Genomic DNA, 14,987 nt, shown 5'->3' with positions numbered 1-14,987 from the left:
TGCCATTCTACACTTATAATTTAGCAACACTGAACCCCTTACCCTTCCCTGAGCACCCGGTTTCATCATTCTTAACTTCACATGTGTTCATGTCCCCCGAAATGCCCTTTCTTTTTGTCACTTTTCCACTTTGGTACTCCTGACAACTCCTGTCTTTCCTTCATGACTCAATTCAATTGTTTTCTTCCCTGGGAAATGTCCCTTGGCCACCCCTCACCAATAATCCACTATATATATGCTTGTCTCCTGAGACATGGGAGATATTGAGGGGCTGTGATTCTTCTGTGCATCCTCAGTGCCTGCCAAGAGGTGGGAATCCCGTGAAGATTTATTGGATGGAGGTGATTTATTGGATAGATTAATGACTGATCCAATGGCATACATAGTGACCCACTTAGGAGACATATTTAGTATTATTGCCGGGTAGTCCAGTATAGAAGTTCTATACACCAATAAAGATGGAGTTTTAAATACTTTGATGAATTCATTTACTTACACTTGACTCTTCCGGGCTTAGCAAAGTGCCAAGCCGTAGATGGGAGAGTTTATGTCCAGACAAGCTGCAGTCTTTGAGGTTTCGCGAAAGGTGGTTATCACCCACCAGCGGGGCCAACTCTACGGAAGGACAGCCTTTGCAGGTGTGCAGGTCCCTCACTTAGAAGGGCCCCTGTTGGTTTAATACTCTGCTCTGGCTATGTCCAACAGGGGGCCCTGCTTTCTTCTATGGCATAGAACCTCACAATCTAGTTGCCAGTGCTACCCAGCAGAGCTGGTGCCAGCCCAACTGGTGAGTCCCCAGGAAGTCTATGGTATTGCCAGGATCTCCCTGACTCTGTGACTGGGGCTGCCTTGTCTCCTTTTTAACTGTTCAAAAGGCCCCGGGATTCCTGACCCCAGAGTTGGTATTTTGCCCAGGGGAATGTGCCAGGGTTAGTCATCACCCAATGAAAAACTTGTAAGAGGCACTTAAAACAGAAATAATCAGAGAGTCTATTTAAAGTCTAACTTGAAAAGTAATTGCAATTCCATGGACCTCCTAATGGCAACTTTCTTTTATTTTACATCATCTGAAGGCCTATTTTAAAGATAGAAAAAAGTGGTCAGTTTGAGCTCTTTAGCTATAATGGGATTTTACTTGCCTCCCACAGACAATGAGATGAGGCTAACCATTTTCTTCTACAGCTTAATTTAAGGATATCAAATAGCTCAAAACAATTTATCACTTGAAATACCTTTATAATGAGACCTTGACAAAAAAATATTTTTTTAATTTTTTTAATGTTTATTTTCGAGAGAGAGAAAGAGACAGAGCACGAGGGGGAAGGGCAGAGAGAGAGGGAGACAGAATCTGAAGCAGACTTCAGGCACCGAACTGTCAGCACAGAGCCCAGTGTGGGGCTCGAACCCACAAACCGTGAGATGATGACCTGAGCTGAAGTCAGACACTTACTGACTGAGCCACCCAGGCACCCCCCCAAAAAATATTTTCTACGTAAAGTCAGTGTCTTTCTGAGTACACACACACACACATACACACACACACACAAAATGAGGAATGGAAATATCCAGAAAAAGAATGCTAATATAATGCATAAGTATCATTTTCTACAATTATTTCAAATGGTATGTATGTTGAGAATTAAACTGGCCTGGAAAATAACTCAGAAATTTGACTGCTCTCCAAAATTGGTGATAAATTCTCCATTACATGATGTTTGTAATAGTTCTTTTACTTACTAGAAACATGATCTGTGTCCACTGTAGAAAATCTAGAAAGACAGACAAAAGGAGAAACGAGTCAATTCTAACCACTGTTGCTATTTCGATGAAGTCCCTTCCACCATTTTTTTTTCCAGAAATGGACTCATAAACTAGATATTGTTTTGTAACCTGCTTTTTTCACTGGCTCACAAACATATTTCTGTCTCTATGTTCTCTTTTATACTTTTATATGGCAACGTATACAGTATTCTATGATTTGAGTGTCCTATAACTTATTCAGTCAGTTCTCATTCTTGACAAATTGGGTCGTTACCAATTTTATTCACAAATGCAAGCATCCAGTTAGCAATAGTTTTTTATATATGAATGTTTTTATATAGTTTTTATATATTGATGTTTTATGTACACTTTTGATAGTAAAGATTCCTGACTCCTCTGTGTTGCACCCTTTTGGGGTCCTTCATTCTTTAACACATATACTTGTAGTGGCCCTTGGCCACCCCTCACCAATGTGTAGAGTGCTTATCACCTACATTTGTTGTCTTAGTAATACTCTCGTTTTGATCCCCTGGTCACTTCTGCAGTTCAGTGTTCATTACTCTCTGATGTGGGGCCCTGGACTCAGCATTGAACTACAGAAATAATAAGACACAGTCCCTCTGCGTAAAAGATACATTAATCTAGTAGGAGAGAGGCCATAAGTATAACAAATGATAATGTAAAAATAATATTAAGGGAGCACACAGAAAAGAATAACTGGGAAATTAAGGAAGCTGTGGAGAGGAGACCCTTCACAGAATAGGTAGGAATTTCACGAGGGAGGAGGGGAAGAGAACATTCTGAGCGGAAGGAAAAGCACATGCGGAGGACTGGGGAGTAAGTGTGCATGGAGTCTTGAGGAGTAGCTGGAATAGAGAACACACAATGGAAGGAGAGCAGGGGATGACACTGAAAGGGTGACTTGGGACCAGAGGGCAAAGGATTGGAAAGCCATTCTTAGAAGTCTCTACTTCTGACTCTAAGAAGTCAGAAGTCAGAGCCTGTCTTGAGCCACTGAGGCAAAACTGGATCCAGAGCTTTAGAAACCGGCCTCTGGTTAAGTTTGGCCAGGAGAAGAGAGAGTCTAAGGCAGCCTGCAGGTTGGAGTCTCTGGCAACAGTCTAGGTGAGAGAAGATGGGAGCCTCACCTGGTGGTGAGAGCTGGCCATAAGATAGCAAGGAGACATCTCCAAGGCAAAATCTAAAGAACTGATGGTTCTGATTCAGATGGGAGACAGAAATTGAGGGGAGATGTGCAGCAAACTCTGTTCAATTTAAATAATTCCTCATCGGGGCGCCTGGGTGGCTCATTCGTTTGGGCATCTGACTCAGGTCATGATCTCAGAGTTTGTGGGTTTCAGCCCCATGTTGGGCTCTGCACTAACAGCATGGAGCCTGCTTGGGATTGTCTCTCTCCCTCTTTCGCTGCCCCTTCTCCACTCATTCTCTCCCTCTCCCACTCTCTCTCTCTCTCAAAATAAATAAATAAAACTTTTCAAATAATAATAATTCCTCATCAAGTTGTCAAACTCCTAGGTTTGGAGATGGCATCTTTCAGGCTCCACTTTCCCTCAGTGTGGTGCCTAGAGTAGTCAAACAGGTGGCACTTGGCAAGCCCTTATGAAATGGAAGGGTCGTGTCCAGTGTCTCCCGTGAGAAAGACAGAACCCTTCCACTTCTCAGAAGTAACTACTGTCTTTGAAGGATGAGGCCGTAACCAAAGAATGCAATGACATAGTCAAGAACCGAAGCTTCATTGATCATTTTTCTTCAAAGGATAATCCTTATTGCTTAAATAAGAGCGTGCCTTAATCACCAAGCTTGGGTCATAGAAACTGAGATCTAAATATACTTGCGGGATTTCTGGTGCTGATGAATACATATGAATGAAAGCAGGATGAGTATTGGTTCAAAAACAAGTTATTAGGGGCTCCTAGATGGCTCAGTTGGTTAAGCGACAGACTCTTGATTTCGGCTCAGGTCATGATCTCACAGTTTGTGAATTCAAGCCCCATGTCGGGCTCTGTGCTGACAGCTCAAAGCCTGGAGCCTGCTTCAGAGTCTGTGTCTCCCTCTGTCTCTGCCCCTCCCCTGTTCACGTGCGCTCTCTCTCTCACTCTCTCTCTCGCTCTCGCTTTCACTCTCACTCTCTCAAAAATAAATAAATAAACAGTTTTTTAAAAGTTACTAGATTGCCTGGGTGTGGAATCAGGGTATTGACCTAAATGGAAAATGGAACATGAGGAACCTTTAAGCGGTGATTCAAATGTTCTATATGGCAGTGAGGGCCATGGTTCCCCGGGGGTATATGTACGTGTTTAGAATTTATGAGCTGGACACTTAAAATCTGTTCATGTTTTTGTACATAAATTATGACACCTCAGTATACCAATAAAGTTGATTAAAAAAAAATAAGTGAGAAGAACCAAAATTAAAAGGGTTACTAGAGTCTGATTGTTGAAATTGTTTCAGATCATTCCTTCCCCCGGATATCTATTCCATATGACTTCAAATCCCTTTATAAAAGCCAGTTTACAGGAATGTAGCACAGCCCCTATTTTTACTGTGTCACCTACAGACCAGACCTTGTACAGTTGCTGGAGGATATTCGTGTGAATGTCACAGACAAGGCCCTGCCCTGACAGAGTCACAGCAGCTGCTGACATAAAACCCCAAACCCAGCCTAACAGAGCTCTCGCGGGTTCCTTAAGCTCAGAGAGCTCGATGTTAGGAGGAGGGCAGAAAACGTTTTCCAAAGACCACGTTAAAAAAAAATCTCAAGGTACTTCTGTGTTGACTGCTCACGCCATTTGGTTTTGGTGCTGATTCTAACACCTGTAACAATCTCAAACATAAAGCTGAGTTCTTCTGACTCTGGGTTAGATCCCTGGGAATGATCCTAGCAGAGAGCATTATCTCTCACCGAGGTAATAATGCCTTGCTGTAAGCTGTATGTGTGAACTCTGAACACTTAACTGAATGGTATGAATCTGCTGCACTGAGCTTTCTTCCCATCCAGAAGATTCCAAGAGCTGTCAGGATAGGCTTAATTTGGACTTTGGTGTTACAGCCCACTTATGCCCAGGCGTGGCAGCTTAATGAGCATTTTTGAAGGTGGGGAGATGATCCTTTGGAAATATAAATGAAATGAGCTCTATTAGTTTCATTTGGAAATAAAGTACAGTCTGAAAGATCATCTTGGACCTCACCTGATCTGGGTTCTGTCATTTTAAAATTTAAAAAAATTTTTTTACTTTATTTTTTGAGAGAGAGGGAGCAGGGGAAGGGCAGAAAGAGAGGGAGAGGGAGAGAGAACCCCAAGTAAACTCCACACTGTCAGTGCAGAGCTTGATGGCGGAGCTCAAACTCACAAACCATGAGATCATGACCTGAGATGAAATCAAGTGTCAGATGCTTAACCGACAGAGCCACCCAGGTGCCCGGTCATTTTATTTCTTTATTTTTTTAATTTTTTTAATGTTTATTTATTTTTGAGACAGAGAGAGACAGACAGAGAGAGAGACAGAGCACAAGCAAGGGAGGGGCAGAGAGAAATGGAGACACAGAATCTGAAGCAGGCTCTGAGCTGTCAGCACAGAGCCCGATGTGGGGCTCACGAACCGTGAGATCATGACCTGAGCCGAAGTTGAACAATTAACCAACTGAGCCACCCAGGTGCCCAGCCCCCTGTCATTTTAAAATTGAAGAGACCTGAGGCCCAGTGATGAGGTTAAATGACCTATCCAAGCACATGGGTATAGCTTGGGCAAACCATGGGCTAGAGGCAAGGTCTCCTGTCTTCCAGAACTGGACCATATTGCCTTCATTTGAAAGTACTCAAAACTTCAACTGTTATGTGCTATCCGATGTCTAAAAAGTCCATCTCTCTATTTGGCTGACTTGAGAGGAACCTAACCTCCATCTAGAAACCTTCCAAGAAGGGAAATATAGATACCCTTGGCAACCCACCTCAGAGTTTCACTGCCTTCCCATACTGGGAATTTTTCTGTGCTATTTCCTTCCTCCAACCCCACCCTCCAAAATGCCACTACCTATTGCTTCCTTTCAGCAAATAGGGATTTTAATCATTCTCTTTTTACTTGATTTTAATCCTCTGAAGACCTGCCTGCTCCATTTGCCACAATTATAGCATGCAGAAACTTCACATGCAATGAAAGTCATATTTCTCTTGGTAGCCTGTCATTTCAGCATTTTGGGAAGCTAAGTAGCTCCGTCCTCATTAAATTAGGCTCAAATTGGAGAAAAGAATTACATACTTAAAAACACAGACGCAAAATGATAGATTAGTGTTATACCTTAATAGAACACATCGTGGCATGCAGTAAAAGCATTAGACCAATTAGCAAGCAAGTTTTTTACTCAGGTTCATCTTTTTTGCTGGGTATGTAGCAAAGGGATGGTGATTTGAAGGATGGAATTTATCGTATGCCCTTGGGTAGAAAGTTACCACTTTAGTGGCATGACCTGCATTCATTTAACAAAGAGAGCACCCATCACCTGGTAACACAGCAAAGATCCAAGCGCTACACCAAATGTATTGCCTCCAAATTGGCATTTACCCGTCCGGCTTTATTTATTGAAATCCATGGCAATTGGGTCTAAATGGGAATGTTAATACATTCCAAAAATATATTCCGCTCTTTCCTTGAGAGCTACCAAATCATAAGTGATGGCATTTAACAGGGTTGGTGGTTTGAGGTGTTTTTTTTTTTTCTCCCCTCCCCCTTTTCTGGTCTCGCTTCCCTATCAATCTGATTGGTAACAGAAAGGAGAAGGAAACAATAAATCTCCCAGTTCCTCCTGGTGTGAATGCCCAAGATATTGTCAGAAGCAAAATGTATGGGAAGTGGCGGGGGGGGGGGGGGGGGGGGGGGAGTTTGGGTCAGCAACTTGGTGGGGGGAGGGGATGCTTTTCTGCTGTGGTAAAGCAGAAAAACCCTGCCTCCGAATCTAAATTAACAGAATCTGCCCGGAGGGGAGCCGTGGTCTTTGTGTGGCTGATTAATGTCAGCCTTGTAAACGCAGTGCTCAGACAACAGGGCTAGCCCGCTGAGCAGGAAGCTCAGAGAACACAGCATCTCCTGCTCTGGGATGTGAGCAAAGCCGTGTACCTCTGAATAGGGCTGAAAGAGAGAGAGGCAGACCAGGAACATAGGTGATAGTTTTAATTAGATTTCAGCTGTCTGTCCTAGTGAAAGAAACACAGGCAGCCATTAAGGGCACCTTCCCTCCAGGCCTTGTGGCCACAGAGAACAGCAGCGTGCAAATCCGACCCCTGCCTCTCCTAACACTCAGCTCTCAGCCTGAAAGCCACCGCTTTCAGAATAGTCGGAAGTGCTCTTCTTCCCAAATGATCTTTAAGTCTGAAGGGGAAGCGTGTCCAAGAGCACATCTCCAGAAATCCTTAAAGGGAACACAGGAGCTTTTCCCTCATGCTTACCTAAAAACGCTAGTGGCAGCAGGCAAGCCATCAGTCCTTGGTTTATGCATCTGCAAAGTGGGTCTTTTCAGGAGATGCTCAGATGAAGGATCCTGCATGGATCTCCTGCCCCAACTTATTGTTCCTAAGAGTGGTGTTCCCTACGCTGGGGGTGGAAGTCAAATCCACAGGCAATGTGTGTGCTTTGAAAACCTGCATGGTGTATTGATGTCAGTCGCTGATGTATTCCCATAAATCTGTTTCTGTGACTTTGAGCGTTGTCCTGAGAGCCTCTAATCAGTCACTGAAGCTTCTAGGCGCAAGACCAGCTCTGCCCCCTTCCCGTCCCCCCCGCACCCCGCAGGGTTATTGCAACACTATGTATATTCACCCCAGGAGTTGATGTTGAAGAATTTAATCTTGGAGAGCCAGAAGGCATCCTTAAAATGTCTGCTCTGGGGCCTTATTTTAAGGGGCAGCGAGGAAGAGGAGAACCTTCTTGTTTTTAATCCCAGCACCAATAAAATCAGAAGCTGATGTGTATATATCACAGGGTAGTTGTTTTGAAAGAGAAATAAAAGTAAATGATGAAACTCTGGAAAAAATGGACTCTCTGGAATGGAACCAAGAACAAGCTCTCAGTATTGACCTTTTGGTTAAAGCCACATAATGCAATTTATGTCATTCCCTCCAGATAGATGATTTTATTGGTTTGCTGGGAATTTTGGCTTAAGGGAAATTACATACTGGGGGAGCAAAGTGTTTAACTCTTATTACTGCCGAATGTCTGACCCCATGGCGAGGTGTTATAGTAGAAAACAACACAGAGTTAGGCCCTCCCCTCTAAGAGCTTACATTCTAAGTCTGTAATTTGTAAAAGGCATTTTTAGATCGTGGTCATAGCTAAAAACCCTTGATTAATGACTGTCTTCATTAAGGCATTTAGGATCAAAGTAATGCTTTTTCAGCCTACAAAGATGTTATATTTTGCCTCTTAGAAATCTTAACACCTAGTGAATTGGGGGTGCGTAAATCATTTTGAAGTCCTAAGATCCTCTGATGAAAACGGTTCAATCAGTCTTCAGAACCAGAAGTCAATCTGATCATCAACCACTAATTTGTTGGTTGTTGGTGGACGTCTCCTGGCTGGTATGTTTTAGCTTTCATGTATATGAAGGTAAAATGGTGTCTTGATAAATAAATGCGTTTCTTTAAATCACAGAGCTGGAGGCCACCCTCTGAGTAGATCTTCCCCCTTTTTTGATGGAGTGCTCCAGGCTCACTGGCCATTGGATTTCTTTTTCTCTTTGCATTCTCTTATGGCCCCAGCCATCCTCAGGGCTCCGTGTGGCCCTGGAACCGGGAGGCGCTCACATTCATAGCTCCACGTGGACTCTCCTCTGATCTCCAGCCTCCTGCACCGGCTCCCTACCTGAGTATCCACTTACATATCAAATGCCCATCTTGAACTTAATCTGTCTAAAGTGGGGCTCCTAGTCTGTCATCCGAATCCTGGTCCTCCTGCAGTCCTTCATCCCAGCCGACGGCAGCTCCCTCTGAGTCATCCTGGGATCTTCTCTTTCTCTCACGGCAGAAAACAGTCTTTTCTCACCACCTCCAAGTTGACAACACACCCGGGATCGCTCCCTTCTCACCACCTACGTGTTCAGAACAAGCTGACCTCTTCTCACCACTCAGAGGCCACCACCAGTGCAAGCCACCACTGTCACGTGCCTGCATTCCTGCGGGCGTCAGCCAGCGGTCCCTGCTTCCTCGCTTGCCGCCCTTCCTTCTCTTCACAACAGCCTGAGTGATCCTGTTAAAATCTGAGGCACACCCCATGACTGCCTGCCTCAGAGCCCTCGGCTGGCTTCCTGGCTCAGCACTGCAACCCCACGTGGGCTGCTCCCCAACCTGCTGTCACCCTGAAACCATCTTCTCTTTCTTGCTTCCTGACTGTAGTCACACCGGCCTTCTCGACAGTGCCCTCCAACACACCAGAGGGGCGCTCTGCACTTGGGGGTCTCTCCGCCTGCCACGTTCTCTCCCCAGATTATCTGCCCTGTTCTCTGCCTCCCCTCCTTTGGGTTTTTATTCAAAGGCCAAGGCCTTCCCTGAGCACCTTATTTAAAATTACCACCCTCCCCTCCATCTCCCAAACTCTCTCTCCTCCAAGCACTCCTGGTCGCCGCCCCCCCCCCCCCCCCCCGTGGCTTTTTCTTCCTTTTTACCCCCTGACCTGCCATTTGTTTTACGGATTCTTTATTGTTAATTTATTACTTACTCCCACTAAGTGTAATAATTTCCTCAAGAAATGGTTGACTCTTGTCCATTGCTAAAATCTCTAGCACCTAGAGTAGTGACGGATAGATTCCAGATAAACATTTTTTGAAGTAATTAATTTGTATTTCTCTTTTGGTGACACATCTTTACCCCCGTATTTATTGGCACCTTAGAGTTTTTCTTAAAGATGCGTGGGGTTCTCTAATATATGAAGAATACCCAACTATTTATGATATCTGTTGCCAATATTTTATGTTTTTTTATTATTTAAGTTAGTTGTCTATGTTATTTACATACAATTTTTTTTTTTAACGTTTATTTATTTTTGAGACAGAGACAAAGCATGAACGGGGGAGGGTCAGAGACAGAGGGAGACACAGAATCTGAAACAGGCTCCAGGCTCTGAGCAGTCAGCACAGAGCCTAACTCGGGGCTTGAACTCACGGACCGCGAGATCATGACCTGAGCCGAAGTCGGACGCCTAACTGACTGAGCCACCCAGGCGCCCCACATACAATGTTTTCTTGAGAGAAAGAGAGAGGGCGCACACACACATTATGAGGGAGGGGCACAGGGCGAGAGAGAGAGAGAAGATCTTTTTGCTTTTCAGTTTTTAAGGCATTTATTTATTATTAATTTATTTTGAGAGAGAGACAGAGAGAACGAGTTGGGGAGGGGCAGAGAGAGAGGGAGAGAGAGAATCCCAAACAGGCTCTGCACTATCAGCACAGAGCCCAACTCAGGGCTCAAATTCATGAACCGTGAGATTATGACCCTGAGCCAAAATCAAGAGTCGGATGCTTAGCTGACTGAGCCACCCAGGTGTCCCTGTACATTTTTATGTTTTGTAGGACCAAAGCTGTTGGCTTCTGTCATTACTGAGCTTCTTTCTATGAGTAGCCATAATATTCTAGTGCAGACCGTCATCAAACAGCATTCTTCTCGCTAACGTTCTTGCGTCTCCCACAGGCATCAACAGGAAGGTGGTGTATTCCCTGGCCGACTCTGCCGATGGCTTCTTCTCCATCGACAGCTCATCAGGCATCATTATCCTAGAGCAGCCACTGGACCGAGAGCAGCAGCCCTCCTACAACATCAGCGTCCAGGCCACCGACCAGAGCCCCGGCCAGGCTCTCTCCTCTCTTGCCACGGTCACCATCACTGTCCTGGACATTAATGACAACCCCCCTGTGTTTGAAAGGAGGGACTACCTGGTGACGGTGCCTGAGGACACCTCCCCTGGCACCCAAGTGCTTGCTGTTTTTGCCACCAGCAAAGATATTGGCACAAATGCTGAGATTACATATCAAATCCGGTCTGGGAATGAACAAGGGAGATTTAGAATCAACCCAAAGACAGGTGGGTAAACAGCAACCTGCTTAGAATTCACAGCTTCACTTTTCCCCTGCTTCTCCTAACCATCTAACTGCCTTCTGGGTGGCCTCTGCTTCTTCCTCTTCCTCCCTCCCAGTGGAAGCACATCACGCAGACCCCAGGGTGCCTTCTGACACTCTGCCTCTGCGCCTGCCCCCTGCCAAGTTGTAAGCTCCTCGCTGTGGGCTCACTGGGCAAATACGTGACCTCCAGGTGGGCTCCAGGATTTCTCGTAGGAAGCCTTGGGAGCAGTAAGGTGGTTCATAGAGGGGGACAGGAAATAATATTTGCGCATCGAGCATAAGGGTTTGCTTCTTTCCCTCTCTTTTCTGTTTTTGCTTGATTTCATTTTGGTTGTTTTACTTGGATCATGTGTTTATGTGTTTGGAAGTGCTCCTGGAGATGAGCATCCTAGTGCCCCTGCCCACGCTCAGGCTGCCACTCTCTGGTCACCTACCAAAGAAGACATTGCTAAGTGGTGTGCGTGGTGATATGCAGGCCTTCTCAACTGTGCACCCCAGTCAGCTGGAACCGGCTCTGTATGAGTCCTGTCCACAATTCCCAGTCAGGACACTGTCCTTTCTCACCACGCCCTTTTCAAACTCAGGGGCCATGTGGCATCACCTAGGGAAAACACACCTGGAAATAAATCAAGAGAACAAAAGGAGAACCCTAGGCCTTTCTTTCTATTAGGGAGTTAACTATTGGGGGCATTTCGGGTAATAAAGATGGTAATAAAATAAAGATGGTGATTCAAGAAACAAGTTGGGATATTCTTGGGAGAGTAAACATACTCACCCTTTACACTATGTATTTTCCTAGTGTTTGAATTCATATTTTCACAGCACTTTCATGGATAATCTCATTCATTTACCTATTTCCCTATGAGTAGTCATAATCAAAGCCATCCCATTTTTCAGGTGAGAAAGATAAGTCTCTCCCACTTTGCGTCCATTGGACGCAACTCCCTCATCATCACACGAGAAAAATGCACTTGCTGAACAGGAAACTCATAATTAGCAACATCTGTTTAGCAGGTTGAATACGCCAGACTCTTATTAATTCATTGGTTATTTCTCGCATTTTCCATATGAGAAAAACAGAGCTTCGAAGAGGTTAAGTAAGTTCCCCACTGTCCACTGTGAATCAGTAGAGGACCCAGGATTTGAGCTCAGATCTTCCTGATTCTAGAATACGTGCTTTCACCTCTGTAGAGCACTGCTATGCTGGGGTCGGGGGAGGTGCAAAATTAGGAGATACCGTTCCTGCCCTTAGGTGTAGGGAGGTGGAAATAGCGATGGAAGAATTGCATTAGCAGCTTCTCCCAGCAGTACCTCTGTTTATTAAGGTCATTACTTCAAATTAAAATGTATGGGATTTTCCTCATTTAAATACGTGTTAGACTTAGTCTGTCTAGTTATGGCCATTGTATATGAACACCACGGGGAAATGGTTAAGTACTGTTTAAATTTGACACTACATAACGAGGCTGGGATACAAAACAAAGCACTAAGGGTGGTAATTGCTAAGAAAACTTAATTATGGGGAGAAAGAGGCTCTTGTTATAGGTATGACTTCTGTTTCTCACCTTAAATAGAAGGGCAGCTTTAGCAGCTAGAGAAGGTGCCTGTCTGGAGATGTGAATGGATGTGACATACTGACCTTGGGCCTAATGATTGTTTTCCAGCTGGGAGAAATGCCCACGAATGCCCTTGAGATCTGCTCTGCAGGCAGTACAATGACCAGTTACCAAGTGCAGAATGCAGAATTGAGTCACCTCACCAGAAAGGGATAGAATGGGAAGGAAGAGCACTCATAGAGCCCCTCCTAGAGGTGGCACCCCGCCAGGGCCTTTCTACTTGTTCTACTGGCTTAACTTAAATAGCTTTAGGACGTGGACGTTCCCTCTGTTCTGTAGTTGTGGATGTTGAACTCACACTTATTCGTTGGCCACTAATCCCAGGTATTTCCTTTTCATTAGGTCACTGTACCTTGAGATTTCTGAGATCTTTGCCCTCTTTGTGCTGTCATGGTTTTAGATAAGCGCACTGTAACTTGGCAAGGCACGTTCGTGGTTAATTGAATTCAGTGAAGTTTGCAGGTATTCACTTGCTGACCTGGGACGGGACCGTGCAATCACATCCACACATCTCAGCTCATTTTCCATCTGCCTGGGTCCAGTTAAGGGATCATCAGGAGACGCTTATCAGGGATGCCGGTTTCTGGCCCTTCTTCCTAGAGGCATGTGGGTGAATAATGCCGAAGATTTTCAGGCTGCTTGAGGGAAGTTCAGAAAGTATTGTAGAAACATTCAAAGACTTTATTTCTTCAGTGTTGCATCTGATGGATAGCTATGTTTTAACTGACAGCATTAATCAGACTCTGAGATGCTTTCAGCAGGGCATTAAATAAATTCCTGAATGTCTAAAATTCTTGGCTGGAGATGATGTGATAAATATTGTCATGATTAGGGAACCGCTGACACTCTTTTTTTCCTAATCTCTCTTCAAAGGGGGTATTTCTGTCTCTGAAGTGCTGGACTATGAATTATGCAAAAAGTTTTACCTGGTGGTGGAAGCCAAAGATGGGGGCACCCCAGCTCTCAGTGCCGTGACCACCGTCAGCATCAACCTCACGGATGTGAATGACAACCCTCCCAGGTTCAGCCAAGATGTCTACAGTGCCGTCATAAGTGAAGATGCCTTGGTCGGGGACTCTGTCATTTTGGTAGGTGCCAGTGGGAGATCCAGATGTCTGGGACTAATAATTCTACTAAAGAGAGTGAAAAACGTGAGCAAAGTCTGTCTCGGATTCTTGTCACACTCTCTCTTTATGGGTCCTTTTGTCCCCGAGGACTCTAGTCAGTCACCAGTCTTTCAACTGTTCTTTCTCTTTCTGTACATTGGAAGGGTCTGATAAATTCATTTATACCAAAGTTTAAGCGTCTGATAATTACTTTCTTCCTGAAAGTGTATGTTGTTCAAAAAAACAAAACAGACCACAGAATATATTTCTAATGATGGCTTCCATTGGTTTGTGACCTTAGATAAGAAGGTATTAGGTGGCTAAGGATAAAAGAAAGTCTGCCTCCCACCCCGCGCATGCACACACACACACACACACACACACACACACGCATGCATGCACTCATGCACACACACAGAGTAGGACAGCTGCATATGGGAGCAAGATTAAGATTGCTTGGCCACTCTTAGAGAAGCTCTTTCTGGAGGGAATTTTTTCTAATACCAGTAAGAGCAAGCCATGTAAAGAGTACATGGGCTCTCTCAGACTTACAAATTATGTTTTGGAAACAGTGAGTTCCATTCTTACCACCATCACCACCCCTACCGGACAGGTCCCTTCCATCCATCCTTATCTCTGGCTCCTGCAGCACCAGGTGTTGGTGTGCATTCTTTACACACCAGAGGTGGACTTCCCAGGACCACTTTCGCGCATATAAATCCCAGTATCACCAATACGGAGCAGCAGGGCAGTGTGTTTGCCACGTGAGAAAGGGAATTTTCTCAGGCTTCCTTAACACAGAGGCGCATGAATTTAGAGAATGTCTGTCTCAGTGGCAGAGACCACTGTTTGCAGAATTGGGGAAGAATCACCAAACTCCCCCTTATGAGCTTTAGCTCTATCCTCAGTGGCTCTATCAGTGAGCTTTAGCTCTATCCTCAGTGGCTCTATCAGTGAGCTTTAGCTCTATCCTCAGTGGCTCTATCAGTGAGCTTTAGCTCTATCCTCAGTGGCTCTATCAGTGAGCTTTAGCTCTATCCTCAGTGGCTCTATCAGTGAGCTTTAGCTCTATCCTCAGTGGCTCTATCAGTGAGCTTTAGCTCTATCCTCAGTGGCTCTATCAGTGAGCTTTAGCTCTATCCTCAGTGGCTCAAGGCCCAAGGAAAATCATGCCTGACAAGCATCAGGCTGTAGGCAGACAAAAACTACTGGAAAGGAAGTGGCTGCTCCAGTGGTGGTGCCTCCCTCCTCCAGCCAAGCCATCCGTTCTTCTGCCGGGGGCATGATGGCTAGCACGTGAGCATAGAGAGCTCTAAGAAAACTGCCAGAGCTGTGCCCAGTTATAAGACCCGGGACCCTTAGAATAAACCTTTTCTCTGTCTCT

The 14,987-nt window shown here is 44.9% G+C and overlaps 1 protein-coding gene across 4 annotated transcripts in view; it reads left to right on the top strand.

The window, feature by feature from the left end:
* FAT3 (FAT atypical cadherin 3) overlaps positions 1 to 14,987 on the top strand; it is a 672,953-nt gene that overhangs the window by 596,145 nt on the left and 61,821 nt on the right. For all 4 annotated transcript variants that reach the window (XM_058687506.1, XM_058687503.1, XM_058687504.1 and 1 more), the window contains 2 exons: positions 10,454 to 10,843; positions 13,371 to 13,585. In XM_058687506.1, coding sequence (XP_058543489.1) covers positions 10,454 to 10,843; positions 13,371 to 13,585 — 605 coding nt within the window. The remainder of the gene's footprint in view (positions 1 to 10,453; positions 10,844 to 13,370; positions 13,586 to 14,987) is intronic.

The sequence above is a fragment of the Neofelis nebulosa genome, chromosome 10 (genome assembly GCF_028018385.1).
Source record: "Neofelis nebulosa isolate mNeoNeb1 chromosome 10, mNeoNeb1.pri, whole genome shotgun sequence".
Lineage (NCBI taxonomy): Eukaryota > Metazoa > Chordata > Mammalia > Carnivora > Felidae > Neofelis > Neofelis nebulosa.
Note: the sequence above shows the minus strand (reverse complement) of the source record. Positions and strands in the feature narration are given on the sequence as shown.